Here is a 20186-nt window from a genome sequence, read left to right on the forward strand (position 1 = left end):
AAATAAGTACCTTTCCTTAAAATCTAATACTTCTGAAATATTTTTCACCTATATATAACTTCCTACCCCCACACTGAAAGTCACTGTCACCTTTGAAAAAAGAGATGTCAAATGGCTCAACTTGCCCCATCTGAGGGGTAAGTTTAGCCACCTTCTGGGGTAAGTTGAGCCACAAAAACTATGTACAAAATGTATGGGGGAAGAACCACCATGTCAATTTTTTTATTTAAAGTCTTTTCACTCGCTTATTCTCTATAAATACCAACATCCTCTAAAAGAAAAGAACAGTTTTGAATGTAAATTTGCTCCTTTCTGCCCCATGTTGGTTTGCTCAACTTACCCCAGTCCTAACTTAATGCGATAATTTTGCATCCACACATTTCTTATGCATCCATCATGTAAAAAACTACAGAATGAAGATCCATACCTGGACTAACAATGTTGTTCTTATGTCTATTATATTTAAAGACGTGTGCGTGTAAAAAGCACTTATCTATTTCACACCCTTTTTTGGCTGAAATTTGTATTTTTCCCTCTAAAAAAGTACTTTTTGTTTCAAAGTTGAAAAAAAATGTGGTGGGGTTAGGGATTATGCAATGGGTCATCAATACATGACACCACCACAATGTCCAACTCATTCATTATTGGCCTGGGGGTGGTGGCTCAACTTGCCCCTAAGCTCAACTTACCCCGCCTTCTCCTACATCTCTCATAGTAGCTTTCATTACATTCCTTATTGGTTTGACTTACTTTCTTTGAGATGCCATAGAGCATGTTCTCCCAATGTTAGTAAGACTTTTTAACCTTTACATTCATAAATACCTGGGAAAACAAAGTCATATCTTTGTCACTTGCACTATATTCCCATTTTTGTACTCTTTTCAACATTGTGCCTACTTTCAATCATCGTTCCCCTCATTTCACTTCTATCAATATAAACTCTTGGTTCTTCTTTTCTCCTTCCTCTTCCTTCTCTTCATCCAAGTCTTATTGCTCTTCTCCTTATCAAGATACTCATTCCAAATTAATACCTCTAAATGCATTGTCATATTCATCTTTTCTTTAACATGGTTTTCTTTCACTTGTCTTCTCTTCACTTTCCCTTATTCTTGGATTATATATAAATTTTATCCTTCTATTCCTCCACATTTTCCTCAGTTTCTTCCTTCTCTATAGTCTCCTTATGTCATATTTCTTGATTTTTGTCATTCTGCTAGATCAATGAATCTGTATTGTATGTAGAAATCAACCCCTCTTCACCTCTCCACGCACACTTCATAAAGCAGGTACAGAAAAACTGTATGCACAACTTAATACACCACTAGAACATGCTCTTGTGCTAAACAAGATAATAGATACAAGAATTGTTTCAACATTGGCTGATGGGAATGTAAATGATTAAGAATGTCATTTAACATCTAAGAACATGTTCCAGTTGTAAGTTAAGACAGGCATGACTAATATTCATGAACATCGCTCCCCCCAGAAAAAAACCAAAAGGAAACCCAATAAGATTGGCTTTCATTCATACAGGTGGTCAGTTTTAATGATTTCATCCATGTAGAATCTGTACAACTAAGTTTCTGAGAACATTACAGATGGGAAATCCAAGACACAAACTTTGTTGATCTTTATAATAATAATCTAAAATTCCAAATGTATTTTATCAACTGTCATTTCAGAATGGATTTAAATTGCTTAGAATTCAGGGGTAGGAAATGACACATTCCAAATGCAGAATACATGATAGTTTCTGATGATACCAGTAAAGAATTCAACATTAAGCCAAAGTGATGCATTTATTGCATTTCATAGATCCATGATTCCAAATAGGTATTTCCACATTGTTTGGTGAAAAATATTAACAGTAAAGATTGATTTTCCATCCCATATGTGTTTATTTGTTCAAATTATATGACCTTTATATCGGATCTAACACTGTTTAAATTCAATATTAAGTCAAAACAATTTATTCTTCAGTTCTTATCTTAAGAGACAAGGATTGAACTATTATTGCTTCAATTTGATTCACATAAAACATTGATTCCTTACAAAATCTAATGAAATTTTGAACCATTTTCATTCAACATATTTCATGGAGAGTTTCATATAAAAGCAGAGTGCACAGCACACAGCTATCATACAATTATCCCTTTGTATTAAATCATGCATTTCATTTAAAACAAAAACTTACACCATAAGATCATCACAGCATGCACAATATGTAATGTTTCTTCAAACTTGCTCATGCAATGCATTAGTGTAAATTGTGTTGAAGTTGCAAATTAAAAGCATAACTGGTTGATAAATGAAAGTAGAACGTTTAAAATCAATAAGGACAATTATCTGCATGAAAACAAGAAACATTGAATATCTAATTTAAAGAAATGGGGAAGGGATATTTTCTTAGAAAACTCCTGACAGTTGAGTAGTTTGTAGTACTCTGGAAAGATCCATCTTTGTAAAACTACAGATATTGGTGAAAAGGTTAAACACATCTTTTTATTCAATGAATTGACTCAACTTGCTTCTTGTCCAAAGAAGATTCATTTGGGTCTTGTCGTTTGTCCAAAACTGCTACAGAGTTGACAAAATGTGAACTTTATGCTGGCTTTATTGTATTACTCATAATAAACTAATGCTATTAATGCCTTAGGTCAGTACAGCCTTAGAGCAACCAAACCTAGTCATGAAATCATCAACACATAATGGAAAACGTAAAACGGTGTGTAAGACATACCTCATTGATTGACAAATAGACATAAATAAAACAAATACAGCAACAACTAACATAACTCAGCATGTTTCTCAATAACAAATAAAATCATCTATTTACAAAGAGTCCTGTTCATATTGTTACCATAGCAACAGCAGGTTGAGAGTGAGGAACAGACTTCCATCAACCTTGTGACAATGTGCCAAGCACACTTCAAGTTCCATCATCAGTTCTTCCTTTAAAAACTTTTAAATAAAACCCTATTCAGAAGTGAAATCAATATCTTGCAACTACTGAGGGCTCCTACTAAACAGTCAACTTAAAAGAAAGAAAGAATAATATTTAAGTATATAAGATGAAGAAATACATGCCAAAGTGTTATTAAAAATGAATAACAATTATCAAAACAGAACAATAAGTTACAATATACAAATCAGATACATTGATAGTATTTCAAACAATCTATGATTTTTTTTTCATTCGTTCAGCTAATGTGTCAGAAATCAGAAAATTATTATATTTTCTTTCTAAAACTTTTTCTCAAAATGTAGTTGGTTGGCTTACATGCATATAGTGTTATACTCTCATCAATATCTTGTATGTACACATATCTTTGATATTAATCTCTGTAAAAGATAAATGCAAAAGTCATCATAATAAGGTGTAAAAATAGCTCTGTAATAATCTGTACATGCTTCAACATCTTCCACTAAATTCTATCTGAACATATATCAGACTTGGTCTAGAAGTTAATACTCCACATACATAAGATATATTCTGATTTATATAAAGTGTGAGATTATCAAAGTTCATACTTTTTTGTACTAAAATCAAATGGCAAGTTGCTATTTAAAACAAGTTGTAATGTTTATAACAAATAAAATACTACCCATATATCCTCAAACCAACAAGACAATCGACATACCAACAAAAATCCATAAGATATATCATGAAAGTTTCATGGCCAAACATGTATATACTTTGTTTTATATTAGTTTATATGAAAAATAAGCAGCAGAGTATATCAAAAATATATCTAGCATTGTTAATATTTCTAGTCCAAAGTTAATGTTTCAATGCATATATGTTGTTTACTCTTACTACCAACTATCATTAATTCGTGATTCACATTGACAGACTGTAGATATTATGTTCATGTCAGAAATGAACTTTGGAAATATAGAAACCAAAACAAAAATAGTTGAGTTAATCAACTCAAATCAACACGACAAGTACATGCTTCTAGCATTCACAAACGCTGTATAACACTCAAACACATAAGCAGAATAATATTCTTAATAAGCCGTAATATAGATTTGTAATTCATAATTTTTACTCTCATCTCACATTATTTCAATGCAATTACATTTCCATTTTCAAGATGGAATTCTGGATGGAACACTCACTAATGGGAATGCATTGTATCAACTATTGTATCAGTCTATGACATAGTTTCATATGATTCTGTTTTGTAGCACAAAATACACTCATAACTCATATTAGAAATATTTTATTATTTGTTATATTCCATGGTTGGTAGTACATTAATTCACTATTTCTCTTTTTATCCTCTCCTATTCACCATTCGCTTGGACCATGATAGCTACCAGCGCTATTTTGATCACTTTAACCTGTTAAGTGTGAATGTATTTCTTTGTCTACTCAAGAGATCTAAAATTTATTATTATTTTTTCATTTTTCAAATTATCAATTTCAAGCTACAATCTCATTCTGATCCCATAACATTTATCTGATTTTAAATTGAAAGTATGGCATAATACTACACCTGTAATTAAAAAAAAAAAACTAAGTTGACTGTATCAATAAAATGGATTAATGTAAACCAGTTACACTAACCATCAATAAAGATTACAATGGATCCCCATCGTTAGTTATCCATCCTATTTTATAAGCTCAGTGGTTTATACACTACAGTGGCAAACCACTGTAGACTTTATACATCTCACCGACCAGCGGGAGTAATCAGTTCCACTCCATAAGTTTGGTGTTAATTAGGAGTAGATACCATCAGGTCCTTACACACGTTGATGCCTCTGTGTGTGGTACACATAATGGTCACAAGGTTACGATAGGAAGTCTGTGTTATGATGATGGTGGTGCTGCTGTAGACCATCAGGCAAGTCTTCTAGGCTTGTCAGGCTCGATCGTCGGCTACTGTGTAGGGAAGTGGCCATCGGAGATTGAGAAAGGAGGGGATCACCCGATGGAGAGTCTGCATCACTCTGGATGTCATCCATGGTAGGAGTTGAAGCCTCACCCATATAGTTAGCAGCCTCAGCTGAGAGTCCGTTGGTATAAGTACTGCCCGGGCTGTGCTGATGTTGCATGAAGACCTGATTATCAGTCTGGAGTTGTTGCTGTTGCTGCTGTTGTTGTTGTTGTTGCTGCTGATGATGCTGCTGCTGTTGTTGCTGATGTTGCTGCAACTGGAGTTGTTGCCGCTGAGAGAGCGGTGGACACGTCCCTGGTTCTACCTTGACTTGGAAGTCAATGTCAGATCCTTGAAGACGCATGAACTCTGATGTAATAGCTTCTGTGCTTGTATCAGGACTCAGAGCGTCAGTATTGATGTTGAAACGCTTACATTGCATCTCCAGCTCCTGAAATGATAGGATGAAAACCATATTCACAATCAATTCTAAATGTTATTAACTTCTGTTGTTTTTTCCATTTCCGTATATTTGCATATAGCAAATAATGGGAAAATAACTGAATTGTACATTAACAAGTTGCAATATCTATGAAACTAGCTGGAAAAAAGATCAAGTACTCAACACCCAAAACTTCCATTTCAACTGACAAAGAAATTGATTTCTTTGTCTAAAACTCTACGTCATGACCTGGGAAAAAAGGCCCCTATATCCAAACTTACAAAATTTATTTTCTCTACCCAGCATAATCTTCATCTACGTTTGAGACTGAATATTTGATATCAGTGAAAACTGGATGTGACATTCTTAAGATAAAGGATATGAGATACAGCTAAAAATAAACACAATGATCTTCAATTGCCATGGGAACCCCTTCCTGCCTACCTGTATCCTAAGCATCATCCTTCTATTAATAGTCTCCAGTTGTCTTTGTCTTCCTTCAACCTCTTTATGTCTTGATTGGTCTTTCTGCATCTTACGGATGTAGTCTACAGATGACTTGAGTATAGTTCCTTTATTCTGTCGCTGGTCACTGCAAGAAATGATCAGACGATAGAAAATGATCACTACCAATACTCAAGGGTAAATAATCTTATGGGAAAAGTAAACCAATAACTGAGATTTCATATTCATTTCATAATATTTAGGAAGAATATTATAACAAAGGATAACTACAATGGATTGCTCCAAAGATGCTTTCATATGTAAGCTTTTATTCAAAACAGATTAAATGTCCATGCCTAACATCACAGTGCAGTCCCATTCATGAATGTGACTCTACTACTTGAGTCAATTTCTTGTCAATTTGGTGATTCCAAACTTTAGAGCTTACACCTTACGCCAATACTCTTTAATGCATCATAATAATAATTATTCAATCACTTTGAACCAGTTCCTTACATAATTCCATCTCATTACGAGGACTCATCTTTGTCTCAATAAATACAAACTTAATATGTCTACTACATACACTATGAATAGAATCTCTATATAGTAAATTAAAAAAATGATAAACATTCCAAACATCATCAAAACACCCATTATTTCTCTTATAAATATAACCTGAAAACCTAACCCTACATTAGTTATGTTTAATGGTAACATGTTAACAATTCTTCAAATATAGTTGTTTTATGTGACTGAAAGGGTTCTACTTGGCTTGGTTTCATAGGTTGAGTCAGATAAAGTATGTCTTTGTATCTCAAACAAACAACCTTAGGAATGCTAGAATTAGACATGACATGTCACCCAGATTTTCTTGCAAAATGCCTGATCAATGCAAAATTTTTGTTTTATTTTATCTCACCATATTTCAAGATAAAGTTAAGGTGTACGACTCTTACAAGTAATGAGACTTACGGGTCCATGTGTTTAGGGATGAGGGTGCCCAGTTCTTTGATGCGATCATTGATGTTGAATCTTCTCCTTCGCTCAACTGAAAAAAAAAGGGATGAATTAAACAATATGCTACACAAAATGCATTTATACTATGCAAAGGCAGAACTATACATTTTGAAATTCAATCTTTGTCATTTAAATACACCTTCTGATGTCATAAAGTAGCAACACCATTGAATTACAAATTAATTACTTCATACAGCAGTATAAAGTCAATACAATTATCAAGCAGTATGTTGGTAAAAGAGCACATTCATAAGTTTTAATAGGCATAAATAAGCACACAAGATTTCCCACTGAAGCAAAATGGCATTGAGTGTAGAAATGTCAAAATTTAGCTTTTTAAAGGGGAATCCAGCCTTGGCCATAAAATGTTGTGTTGGGAAGGAGAAAAATAAATTAAACAGAATGGTGAAAATTTGAAAGAAATCGGACAAGCAATAAGAAAGTTATAGCTGCTTAAAAATTGGGATCACTAATAGTATGTAGATTTCAAATTGGCAACTGGGTAAGTAAATTATGACAAGGGGCAAGGACAACTTTCCCATAGGCCATGTACTTTATTATCAGGATTTTGTGGTTTTCTCCTCAGTACCCATTCCCCTGGGGCAGTAAACTAAATATAACCCAGGTAGTATATTGTTTAATGTCCTCGTGAAAGAAAAATGTAATTGGAATTAAAACTTTTCGGAAAAATGACATTTTAGCCATAATATGTAGTGGAGTACATGGAAGAGTAGTCCTTGCCTTACATCACTATGACATCCCATATGTGGCCAATTTGAAGTCTCCATGAGTATAGTGATTACCAATATTTACAACTTTTAAAAATTCATAACTTTCTTGTTGTTTGTTCAATATTGTTCAAACTTTCACATATCAACTTGTCTGATTTATCTTTTTCTTATAAAAACAAGTTTTTATTTGGGTTGGATTCCCCTTTAATTATAACAGATAAAGCTACGGTCCCAATGGCAATATTGTCTACAGACTTTAAAGGCACACTTAGGAAACTTAGTGGCATTCACTTTTGTAAAGATATCAGCAAAACCAAAAGATCTTTTCAATCCTGGATGTATTGCATTGAACATACTACACTTGAGATACAGAGAGAGGAGATACATAGAGAAAGGTGGGGGGGGGGGGGGCTGTTGTTGTCCTTTACAAAGTAAAAAGACAATCTTAGAATATCCCAAAGGGAACTACTCACTCATATTGTGGTTATCTTTCTTCTGTCGTTCTTTGGCAATGGCTCGGACTTGATCATCATGATAAGGGACTGGTTCTGTTTTCACCTTATTAAGTTCAGAAGGGCAAGATGATGACTGCTGGTTGGTCATGTAAGGTGCCATCTTGTTGTTCGTGAAAGGCGATTCTAAGAAATTCTGTGTTGTTACTGGCATCTGTGAGAATGACAGGAGGAAAATAATGTAAATACATTAGGTCCATGAAATGAACATCATCTCCCAGATGTGAGAAAGAAATAAAGTTCTTAATAGTTTATGAGAGGCAATAATTCAATAGACTTTCTCTTTCGAACGTTATTTGATACGCTCCATAGAACAATAAAATGTAAAATCCTGCATCAAGAAACCAGGAAGCATTATATCACATGACACAAAGCCATCATACTTTTTAAAGTGTATCCTGATCTGTAACAATGGAAAACACTTGATGATTTTCATAATGTATCACAGCAAATGTCTCATCCCATACTTGCATTACGTAATGCACCATTGAGAACCTACAAGATATTTCTACAGCAGATATGTTAAATGGTTATTTGAGTAAAGCAGTCTGGATAATGTTTAACTGAATATAGATGCATGTACCAGCTTATCTCCAAAGCTTCCTAGTATATAATTACAAGGCAAGGGCTGTTCCTATGATGTATATACCATCTTTATTTACATTTTCACAGGTGTGTCCTGTACTTAACAGATTAATTGTAAAGGTGTGAAGAGCACAGCAGCTACATGTAGGTCAGTAAGGCTATCAAATTAAAAGACTATGGGGTAAATGGGGGGATAAAGAAAGTATAGTGGTTTGGAAAAAAAAAGTTGATTATCCATTGATTTTCGGCTATGGAGGTAATTAATAATGTTGCACAGGAACAACACTGTACATTTACAAATTATAATTTTTCCCCATTTTTTCTGATGATGTATTGGGTACAAGAGTGATTTTGCCATAGACTATTCAATAATCTGATAAAATTATAAAGAAATGACACATCATTAGTAACGTTGCATGTATACACTCATTCAAGTTTGATTTCTACAATACCAATTTAGTTGAATTTTCAATGTATATTGATACAGATGATGAATTCATTCAAACGCATTATTTCCTACCTTCATTAAATAGTCCAATTTCGTTTTCTGAATACCTCCCACTGAAAACCAATTATCTAACAGCTGTTGTACCCATGCAAACTCAGAGTCTCAGATCAAAAATTTGATTTTTTTTTTCTTCAAATGAATAGATAACTGATAGCTTGCACAGTATTACTGTGGAAGGATAAGATAGTTAAAATTATATTGTCAATGTAATAATGGCTGTGATGATCCTCTTGACCTTATTACATGAAGGATAATATTAAGTGGATGTGAGACTCGACTATTAACACAGCTTAATATGAGTTTTGGTTTCATGGTACTAAAAGAGAGAAATAGAGAAAGATGAAGTGAGTGATAAAAAATGTTGAGGGAGGGTTATACAGATAGAAAGAGAGTGAGAAAGAGAGGAAGAGAGGGGGGAAGAAGGGGTAGAACTTGGGAGGGGTTATTCCTAAAGAGAGAGGGATATTAAAAAAAAGATCCCATGGAATAAACAAAACAATTAAGTGATAGTGGTAATCAAAATAATAACCCACAATCCCTCCAATACACATTATAACAAATTGTGGAATATTTAATATAAGACACCAAAAAAAGGAGCTCTATATTTATGGATTCATGACTTGTGTTCTGTTTTTATAATAAAACTAGTGATTTTTTTAACAAAGGTAATATAGAAGCACAACTGCAAACAATTCTTATGTTGGGAATAATTTCCCGTAATCACACTGCAATTTGTTGTGCATTCGTTGATTAGGTGTTGTGTATTCATTGAATAACTGCAACACAAAATATATTTTATAAAGGATGGTTGTTGTTTTATGTGTGTGTGTTTGAACATAGTACTAAATCAAATATATTTTCCTCCATTGACGCTTAATGCTGATGAAATTGCAAAGTATTTTATTCCTTATTGAAATGAATGCACACATTATCTAGGCTTGGACTTACTGTGTTAGGCATTGAGAGTTTGGATGGGTCTTGGAAGTATTGTGTCAGAGATTCATCTCCAAAGGCTGACTCCAAATTGATGACTTCATCCAAGATGTCATCCACCTGAATAAAAGAAACATTACACTTGTTAATAAATAACACATTATCTCTATTATACACATCCAAATTAAGTACAAGAAATTATAGTGTACATGAATATAGGTAAGTTTAACATTACCAACATACTTATTCAGAACAATGCAACTGCACTTAAAAAACAGATTTTTTTATAGTTTCACTCCTCTATTGAACAAAATTAAGTTATTACTTATTTGTTCAATGTTTTAAACACTTTACCTGATATCTTGATGAGCTCTGAAATATAATACTCATGGGCATTTTATGAAACAGTCACAAGCCGTCACATAATAATCTTCACATTACAATCAAGCTCCATATGCTATCCTATCAAATGGTGGAGTAGTGATCTATATTGGCTAATCATCTATCTGGTGGTTATGATGGAAGTAAATTGGAAGGGAATGATATTTCAAGATTTCCTTGTAAACCCAGGTAGGATGGTTGCTGGCTAGCCTGGCGATTCAATCAGCAATTCTGCAGGCCTTTCGCTGGAACCCTTTTCAAGCCTCAGTAGACAGGAGATAGAAAAGGGGGCGTAAACGGAATAAGGAAAGGGAAGGAAAGGCAGCAAGTTGAAATGCTGGTAGTCAAGGTGGTAGTGTTACTAGATGTGGAAATGGTTGTGAAAGTTGTCTTGGAATGGTGGTGTTAGTGACAATAATGTGATGGTAGCAGATGGGAGGAGCTAAAGGGTAAGGGTCTGTGGTAGTGGTGCTAGTAGAAACTGGGTTTATAATGTTTCTTGAAAACATCATACTGTAATTTACTGTTCAGTTTTCTGTAATTCCCTACAGCTGAGAGTTGTACTATATCACTGATCGGAGGAGGAAGAAGAATAATACATCTTGGATATCACAATTACATTCATTACAGATGCTATGTACAAATAAATGATGCCTGCATAGTTCAGAGTGGTGGGTCCTGTATTCATTAAAAAGCCTTTCTCTAAAAACGAACAACAAAATGCTTCATATTTGAAACCACAGCTGATTAGCTATATATTCCATAATTTACACATCATCTTTAGTCTCAATAACATCAGAAACAAAGTAACTTAATAAGTACTAATTTATAACAAGTGGAATGCCTCTGGCCGTCTCACGTGCATCACACGATTCAATATAGCAGCAGTGCTGATTTTGAAAACTACTATAACTCGCACAAGATGTTCAGTGATACTTGGTTACTCTTATTTCCACGTTTTATGAACTAGACCAATACACTTATAGAGATATGATGGCAATTCAACAAATACCCCCAACGTGGCCAAAGTTCTTTGACCTTACATGACCTTTGACCTTGATCATGTGACCTGAAACTCGCACAGGATGTTCAGTGATACTTGATTACTATTATGTCCAAGTTTTATGAACTAGACCAACACACTTTCAAATTTATGGCTGTAATTCAACAAATACCCCAATTTGGCCAAAGTTCATTGACCCTAAATGACCTTTGACCTTGATCATGTGACCTGAAACTTGCACAGGATGTTCAGTAATACTTGATTACTATTATGTCCAAGTTTCATGAATCAGATCCATAAACTTTCAAAGTTATGATGGTAATTCAACAGATACCCCCAATTCGGCCAAAGTTCATTGACCCTAAATGACCTTTGACCTTGGTCATGTGATGTGAAACTCATGCAGGATGTTCAGTGATACTTGATTAACCTTATGTATAAGTTTCATGAACTAGGTCCATATATTTTCTAAGTTATGATGACATTTCAAAAACTTAACCTTAGGTTAAAATTTTGATGTTGATTCCCCCAACATGGTCTAAGTTCATTGACCCTAAATGACCTTTGACCTTGGTCATGTGACATGAAACTCAGGCAGGATGTTCAGTAATACTTGATTAACCTTATGGCCAAGTTTCATGAACTAGGTCCATATACTTTCTAAGTTATGCTGTCATTTCAAAAACTTAACCTCAGGTTAAGATTTGGTGTTGACGCCGCCGCCGCCGCCGTCGCCGTCGGAAAAGCGGCGCCTATAGTCTCACTCTGCTATGCAGGTGAGACAAAAACAAGTGGAATGCCTCTGGCAGTCTCGCCTGCATTACGCATTTCGATATAGCAGCAGTGCTGCCATTGAAAACAGCTAATGAATAATTATTCACAGAAGAAAACACTAATATGATAATAAAATATTATGTCCATTCACCCAAAATGACCTTTGACTGTGATCATGTGACCTAAGACATGTGCAAAACAATCATTCATACTTGATTACCCTTATGTCAATGTTTCATGAGCTAGATCCATAAACTTTCTAAGTTATGATGTCAATTCAACACATACTCCCAACACTGCAAGAGGTCATTAACCTGTAAATGACCTTTGATCTTGGCCATGTTCCTGAAACGCGCACAGGGTATTCAGGGATACATTGCTACTCTTATGTCCAAGTTTTATGAACTAGATCCATAAAATTAAGTTATGATGACAATTCCACAAATAACCCCAACATTACCAAAGTTTTTTACCCTAAATGACCTTTGACCTTGGTCATGTGACCTGAAACTTGCACAGGATGTTCAACGATACTTGATTGCTCTTATGTTCAAGTTTCATGAACTAGATCGATAAAATTTCAAAGTTATGATGACAATTCCTCAAATACCCCCTACATGGTTAAAGTTCGTTGACCCTAAGAGACCTTTGACCTTGGTCATGTGACCTGAAACTTGCATATGATATTTAGGGATACATGGTTGCTCTTATGTCCAAGTTTCATGAACCAGATCCATAAACTTTTAAAGTTATGATATCAATTTCTCTATAAAAAAAAAAAACATGACCAAAGTTCGTTGACCCTAAGTGACCTTTGACCTTAATCATGTTACCTGAAACTCAGGCAGGATCTTTAGTGATACACTATTACTCTTATATTAAAGTTTTATGAACTAGGTCCATATGCTTTCTAAGTTATAACAACATTTCAAAAACTTAACCTTGGTTAAGATTTTGATATTGATTCCCCCAACATGGTCTAAGTTCATTGACCCTAAAATGACCTTTGACCTTGGTCATGTGACCTGAAGCTCAGGCAGGATGTTCAGTAATACTTCATTACTCTTATATCCAAGTTTCATGAACTAGGTCCATATGCTTTCTAAGTTATGATGACATTTCAAAAACTTAACCTTGGTTAAGATTTCAATGTTGATGACGCCGCCATTGCCGCCGCCGTCGGAAAAGCGGCGCCTATAGTCTCGCTCTGCTATGCAGGCGAGACAAAAACAAAACAGAAAAGGCTTTTATATACTTTGTAATGGTGCATCACACTCCTCCCCCATCTAATCCATACCATGTGAAAGTCTAATACTGCCCCTGAAAGAGTATGGTTGACAGCTTACCCCCTGGATAGCGGCCTGCCTGACTGCTCAACTAGAACATTAGATTACATGTCATATCTATGCTAACAGTATACACATGCCAATGTATTAGACAGGAATAAGTCTATTAAATTGGAAATTATTTCAGTCCAGAAATATGCTTTAATCAAGTATCTTTCCCAAGATTTATAATTATTACGTTGAAAGGAATAGAAATGGTTCATTGGTTGTTGCAAATAGTTGAATTACAGTAATAAAAGAATGAATTGATAAAACACAACATAATATCTCATTACTCATCCATGAAATGATGATATAGAAAAGAAATCCTGCCATTTTTTAAAGATTGTGACGCAATGAGAAGGAAAAAGTAAGAAAAATCCCCTATAACATTGAAGAGCTTCATGAATGGAGAATCCAACAAAGAATAAAAGAATTAAAGAAGTATCACACAATCAAATTCACTTACTCTTTCTCCTTTCATATCTGACTACAGCTCAAATATCAGATATATCAAATAAATTTGAGTTTTTGTTTTGCTCCACAACTTCCTTTAGTTCCTGATTGATGATATGAGCAGAAAGTAAGCTTTCATATTGAAGAGAACTCTTGTATCCACCCCCATTGCAAATGACACTCACAATCTAAAGATCAATTTGACCAAGAATGTATGCAATTATCAAAGGACTTTGGCCCTTAACTATACAACTAAAATGAGATCAAGGACAGAAAATAAGACAAAACAATCTTGTTTTATTTTGCTTTGCTAACAAACTCCTTCTTTTAATAAAAGAAGGAGATTGTTAGAGTGTTAGTTAGTTGGTTTTAATAATGTGTCTTTCAAAAGCATAAAGCAATTTAATTTCATCAATAAGATATCATACACCAAGAGCAAATATATATATATATAAAGAATAACATATATATATATATATTTGCTATTGGTGTATGATATCTTATTGATGAAACTAAATTGCTTAATGCTTTTAAAAGACACTTATTAAAACCATCTAACTAACACTCAGGTCCATAAAGGGAAAAGACAAGCACAAGTACTAACTGCTAAATCTAACAACCGATGTTTAAATAAATAAAATAGTAAAAAATCCCCAGGTGAATCTATATATCTCACACATGGTGCAATTAATAGCAAAATCGAATGACAAGAGCTGTACAGGGAAGGGTGGAATCCCTCTCGCATAGCCTGGCGCAAATCATTGGATATAGATCGGATAGCGCCATCACCACTACACCTAGCCAACCAAGCACAGATAAACAATAATTAATATGACTCTTTTTCTTTGACAAAAACGTAGCTTCCATTAATTGTGATTAATTCTGTTTTTTATTTTTTTTCAATTCAATTATCATTCATTGTTTTTATTTACATTATCCTTTTTTCTACTATGCCCTCAATTTTTTTTTTTTTTTTGGGGGGGGGTACAGTGAACATTTTCTATTATTCATCTTGAATTTGAAAGCTTTAATTAAAATCATATAAAAAATGATTCCCTTTATCCATAGAGTAGGCTGAAATGTACTAAACATTTGCGAATATCAACGTGTGACAGCCGCTTTAATCTATGACAAATCAAAAGATAAATTTTTGAAACCTACAGCAAGCAGAGGTTCAATATAGACTTTGAACCTTTAACAACAACTGTTTCAATAAAATGCCTCTTGGGGGTACATATTTTTGCCAATGGAAAAAGTGTTCTGACCTAGCTCAACACAGAGGTCATTGATAAGGCCTATCTTCAGCAAATTTGACAACACATTATGCTGATCAGTTGATGAGATTGGAATTCATTTCAAGGGAGAGTACAAGACTCCTGTCAATGCATTATACTCCATCTACCATAACAGCACTTGTTCATGTGACAGTGAAATATAACGTAAAACCCTCTTATGCCCAAACTTTAATATTTAATGTATCTCAAACACAGTAGTATTCAATAAGGTATTATTACAAAGAATAGGTTTGTTTTGAACAACAAGGTGAACTGAAATCATCACATATATATATACACATGGTTGGTCAATTAAAACAGAGAGCAGTCAAGAAGACTGAAAAGCATGAAAATTAATGCTATTTCACCTACTTTCTCTGAATGACTGACTGCTAACAGATGCAGAGGACAAACAGATAAATTGAAAATCCTAATCATCAAGAGACAATAAGATGTTGATTATGAGGTCAGACAAGTTTCTTGTTCATTGACGATGAGAGTCACATCCTAGCCTTTGATAACAAAGACCTGAAAAAACTCTCACAATGAGACAACCAAGTCTGTAACAACTGACCACTGCCGATCTACTGTCCTGGGAATCATGCCAATAGACACAGGTCAGGTCTGTTTGTAAGGGCTAACCGGAAACAGATCACACTGACCCATCATCTTCAAACCCCTTTCCCCCTCTCTGTCTAGCATGAATCCTGTCTTACTATGTCTCCAGGTTAAGGCCATTTAAACTCCTGTTCCTTGAACAAAACCTTTTATAATAAACACAAAATGTTTTCCACATTTCCATCAAAAATGTAATTAATACAGTTTTCAAAGTCTCGGCCTAGCCAAGCATCTCCATGACTCAAAGTTTCTTGATTTACACTTGGCCAATTACTATAGAGAGTTTTTGCAATTATGGCCCGGCCGCTCTCTATAACGCACCAATTCCTTTGAAAATGCAAGTCAAATCACAATGGAGAGCTGAGAGGCTTTTGCCGAAAGGTGGTGGACTGGGACAGCAGATCTGATCGAAAATAATATTCATATTGAGCTGTCAGTTACACGAGATATGAACTAGCAGTATGTTTGGAACCCTACCAGGCAACTCTGAAGTTCATAAAGGTTGTTTTCAAGTGTAATGCTACTGATTTCTAGTGATCACCATATAAAACTATGATAAGCATTATAGCACAAAGGTAAGCAATTAATCGCTAATTTGAAAGAACAGTTCAGATTGGTTCCTAGTCAGTCTACTGAGCAAAATGCGCATGCAATGATTATCTTGATAGGCCATTTCATTAAGTGATTGATCGCTAACCTTTGGAGTAAAAAAAATAAACATGAACCTAAGAAGACATCCTGAGGTACTCACCTCTTGTGATGTTGACATAGGACTATTGGGTACACTGGAGTGAGAGCCACTGACTCTCCTGTTGTTTGGTGACTGGGATGACGACACCATACCTCGGACGTTGTTTGGGTTAGGGTTATTCTGGTTAGATAGGTACTGTTCCACCTGACGTCTCTGATTTTGCTGGAGATGGAATCTGGTTGGGTTCTCCAGTTTTGTATTCACCTGCAGAAAATGAGAATATGAAAATATGTCAATCATCTGCTTTTCATTCAATCAAACAATGAATTCTGATGACAACAGAGGAGAATCATTGGATGCTTCCTTCTCAACTCATGAAACCTGTGAGTGAAAACATCTTGAAAGGAACTGAAATAAAGTAGGAAATATTTGGAGTGTACACCTACAAAGTTTGGATAACATATAAGGAGAGGAAGAGAAGATAAATGAAGTGCCAAAATAAACTTTTCATATTTAAATTTGGTTTTCCACAACTGCTGAAAAGAAAGCACTTCCTAATACTTATTAAAACAAGCACAATCGACTTCTTTCCCTCCACACCTGTAACAAAATACATTAGGCATCATGTGTTGTTTTCCTGCTTGGAATGAAAAGACTGATATCAGATGAAACAAACCTTTTTTTAGCAACACATTAATTTGATTTCAATACTGCGCAAGAACATAATTCCAGCTAATCAATTGATTGTTCTGTTCTTCAGAAAAGAATAACATGATTTCCCAAAGATATCCATCTGTAATTCAAACAAAGTGATCATGAAACTATGAATTTCAATGAAACAATAGCTTGGTACATAAATACTTGGTGAGGTTAGGTTGCATTATTTGTTAATATTCATACAATAAACATCATCAGAATGACAAGACAAAAAACTCTGAAATATCAAGATTTTACTTTACATGACTTGCACGGCATACCAAACTTTGATGTTTCACATTTGAACACGCAATTGTTGGTCTAAATTGGATACCTTTGGGGATGCTTTCACAATCTCTGTTAAAACAATGAGCAGACATAAATTGTTAATATGCTAAATATCTTGATTGGAAGTTAAGAGCTCCCTAGGAAACAAAATTTTACACTTAACTTGATTACATGATCTATATATCTGCAATCAATCAATACTCTAGAAGACAAAATTATAGCTCTCACATGTTGTCAATAACTTAATAGTATTTACAGCTAAAAAGAACATTGTCAACAGATATATCCAAGTAGGTGCTTTAGAGAGGATGCATAAAGTGATTGATTGGTGGATAAGAGAGAACCTATATATCATGAAATTAGCTATCAGTGTCAAAAAGCATAGCAGACTCAACTTTCAATTCCCATTAACTAAGAAATGAAATTAATTGAAAATGAAAGGCAGGATGTTAAGAGATGGAAATACAAGAGGAAGCAATGGTCTACAACTTTCTATTAACAACTGTTTTATACATCCTCTTATTCATTCTTTATCTAAATGTTAAGAAACTCATCAAGGACATTTTGTTTACAAATCTTTATACAAAGTGAACACATTTGCAAGAAAGGTTCAATAGGAAACATGAAATGCGAGTTGAGAGAAGGGGAGGGCGAAGGGATATTAACCTATCCTGTAATGCCAATTTGAATTTAAAGATCACGTCCGAAAAGATGGTGAAAAGGAAAAATATTAGAATTGATAGCTGACCCCCTCACATTAGGGAATTATTAGGTATTAACAAGGAAGCTGTCTGATTAGCATTACCTTCCTTCCTGACCTTTTATGATATAATTTCTTTTAAATGTTTTGAAATGAAATATAAAGATAAAGTTAAACATGGTACTTTAGTGAAGAGTGGGTTGTGATTCATAGTCAGTGGTTTTTGTTTTATATATAAATATAATACAGAAATGATATACATTTCATATCAAAAGATGAATAAATATCTGATTAAAGAAACAGAATAGTCCAGAATACTAAGTGAGTTTAAAAAGAGAAATGAAAGGCACATATTTTTAAGAGGGGATTCAATCTGAAAGGTGGTAAATAACTTGTGGAACCTATAAACCTGACATAAAAATCAGCTTTGAAAAGAAGGAGCATTCATTAAATTTGATTCCTTTTTATATTTCAATTTGTGTAAAACAAAGCATAAAATCCCTAGTCCCCTCTCCCCACAAAATAATAAAATACATACACACATACTTAAAAATATTCCTGACAGAGATTCCTCTGCAGTCAAAGATCAGGAAAGGGAAAGGTTAAAAATACAATTCAAATACCATTAATAAGATTTAAAAAAATATTCTTAAACCTCCAGACATTTGACTATATTGGAAAGGAGACCAAAAAAGAAAACTATTTTGCTATATTCATCAGCCTGTCCATCTACATACTAGTATATGAGCTTGATGCCCTACTATAATAATTTGGTATTATGTTTTAGCCCAAATTGTGACACACCAGGGCTTGGCAGACAATGTGTTAATCTCTCTTTTCCTGTCACAGAAACCCAAAGCTTCTTCCTTAACTTGAGTGTCTAGACCAAGAAAATTTAAAGATAAAAGGGTCTTAAGTATTTAACGACCAAAAAAAAAATGACAGTAGTTCTATGCTAAACTCATAGCTTCATAAAAATGCTGAAATTATATGAACAAAATTACAGACAAGCATTTATAGATGATGACTATCCCCATAAAGTAATTTGAAACTTTTGAATAAAATTAGATAAAAGATATTTATTTATTTATTGTTTACTTGAATGGAAGAAGATAGGGTCTCATAATAATTTCTAAATTATGTGAGTTCTGGATAGATGACATGCAGATTCATCAAATCATGTAAATCGGTCTAAATGGCCCATTGCATATATTATGTTAACGACTATTTCATAAAACCAAGAAATTAATTCCTGAAAACAATAAATCATTCAAAGTCCAAGTACAAAATGCCATTGTTTCTGCTTCGTGTGAACCTAAGTTGAACCCCATGGTGGTAGATTACAACTTGTTTTTTCCTGTTTCCAATTCTCTCTGGTAATCCCTCATCAATGATGTGTCCCTGATCAAGTACCAGTCATCGCGCTAATCGCTCTAAGAACAGTAGCACCCGCCTGCAAGGTGAGGGCGTTGGCCAGGGTTAAAGGAGGTCATCATAACCTTGACAATTGTAATCCTGTCAAATCAAGGAAGACATTGTGTGCCTTGTCAGAGGTAATATCCTCATTGCATCCTCTCTAGATCACTTAGTTGCACAGTGGCATCCACAACCTGCATTCTTCACACTTAATTAATCGTGAGATAAATATCCCACAGTAATATCAATGTCATTCATGTATGGCCGATGTCTCTTTATGATGTCAAATACCAAAATTAAAAACATCAAAATATTAATAGTTCAAAAATTAAGTTCATCACAAACATGTGACTCAACTCAAGGAATGTTGATGTTTTTTTAAATAAACACCAATTTTGTCTTCTGGCTGTCATTTCCACATCTAGGAAGTGGCAGTTTACACTACTTGAAAATTAATACATCTATGAAAAGGATTGCTACAGTAAGACATTATAGTCATAGTT

At 34.2% G+C, this 20186-nt stretch overlaps 1 protein-coding gene across 3 annotated transcripts; it reads right to left on the reverse strand.

Annotated features, from left to right (window-relative positions):
- Positions 1 to 1514: 1514 nt before the first annotated feature.
- LOC129256955 (transcription factor E3-like) lies at positions 1515 to 16883 on the reverse strand. Of its 3 annotated transcripts, none has more exons than XM_054895180.2 (6): positions 16644 to 16883; positions 10077 to 10181; positions 7997 to 8189; positions 6748 to 6823; positions 5773 to 5920; positions 1515 to 5337 (listed from the first exon to the last, which is right to left on the reverse strand). In XM_054895180.2, exons 1-6 carry the CDS (start codon positions 16881 to 16883, stop codon positions 4801 to 4803), a joined length of 1299 nt encoding a protein of 432 aa, XP_054751155.2. In that variant the 3' UTR covers positions 1515 to 4800. The 3 variants fall into 3 exon arrangements, with proteins under 3 accessions (XP_054751155.2, XP_054751157.2, XP_054751156.2); XM_054895182.2 differs by lacking the exon at positions 16644 to 16883 and adding an exon at positions 14014 to 14194; XM_054895181.2 differs by lacking the exon at positions 16644 to 16883 and adding an exon at positions 10416 to 10799.
- Between the last annotated feature and the right edge of the window lie 3303 nt (positions 16884 to 20186).

The sequence above is a fragment of the Lytechinus pictus genome, chromosome 3 (assembly GCF_037042905.1).
Source record: "Lytechinus pictus isolate F3 Inbred chromosome 3, Lp3.0, whole genome shotgun sequence".
Classification (NCBI taxonomy): Eukaryota; Metazoa; Echinodermata; class Echinoidea; order Temnopleuroida; family Toxopneustidae; genus Lytechinus; species Lytechinus pictus.

What these genes read in the sequence shown, in the direction of transcription:
- LOC129256955 (XM_054895180.2), bottom strand. Translation starts at nt 16,883, where the DNA reads ATGATTGACATATTTTCATATTCTCATTTTCTGCAGGTGAATACAAAA. An exon ending in CTATGTCAACATCACAAGAG is followed by an intron (nt 10,182 to 16,643) that starts GTGAGTACCTCA and finishes TCTTTTATTCAG; the next exon opens with GTGGATGACATCTTGGATGA. An exon ending in GAAAGATAACCACAATATGA is followed by an intron (nt 6,824 to 7,996) that starts GTGAGTAGTTCC and finishes TTTTTTTTTCAG; the next exon opens with TTGAGCGAAGGAGAAGATTC.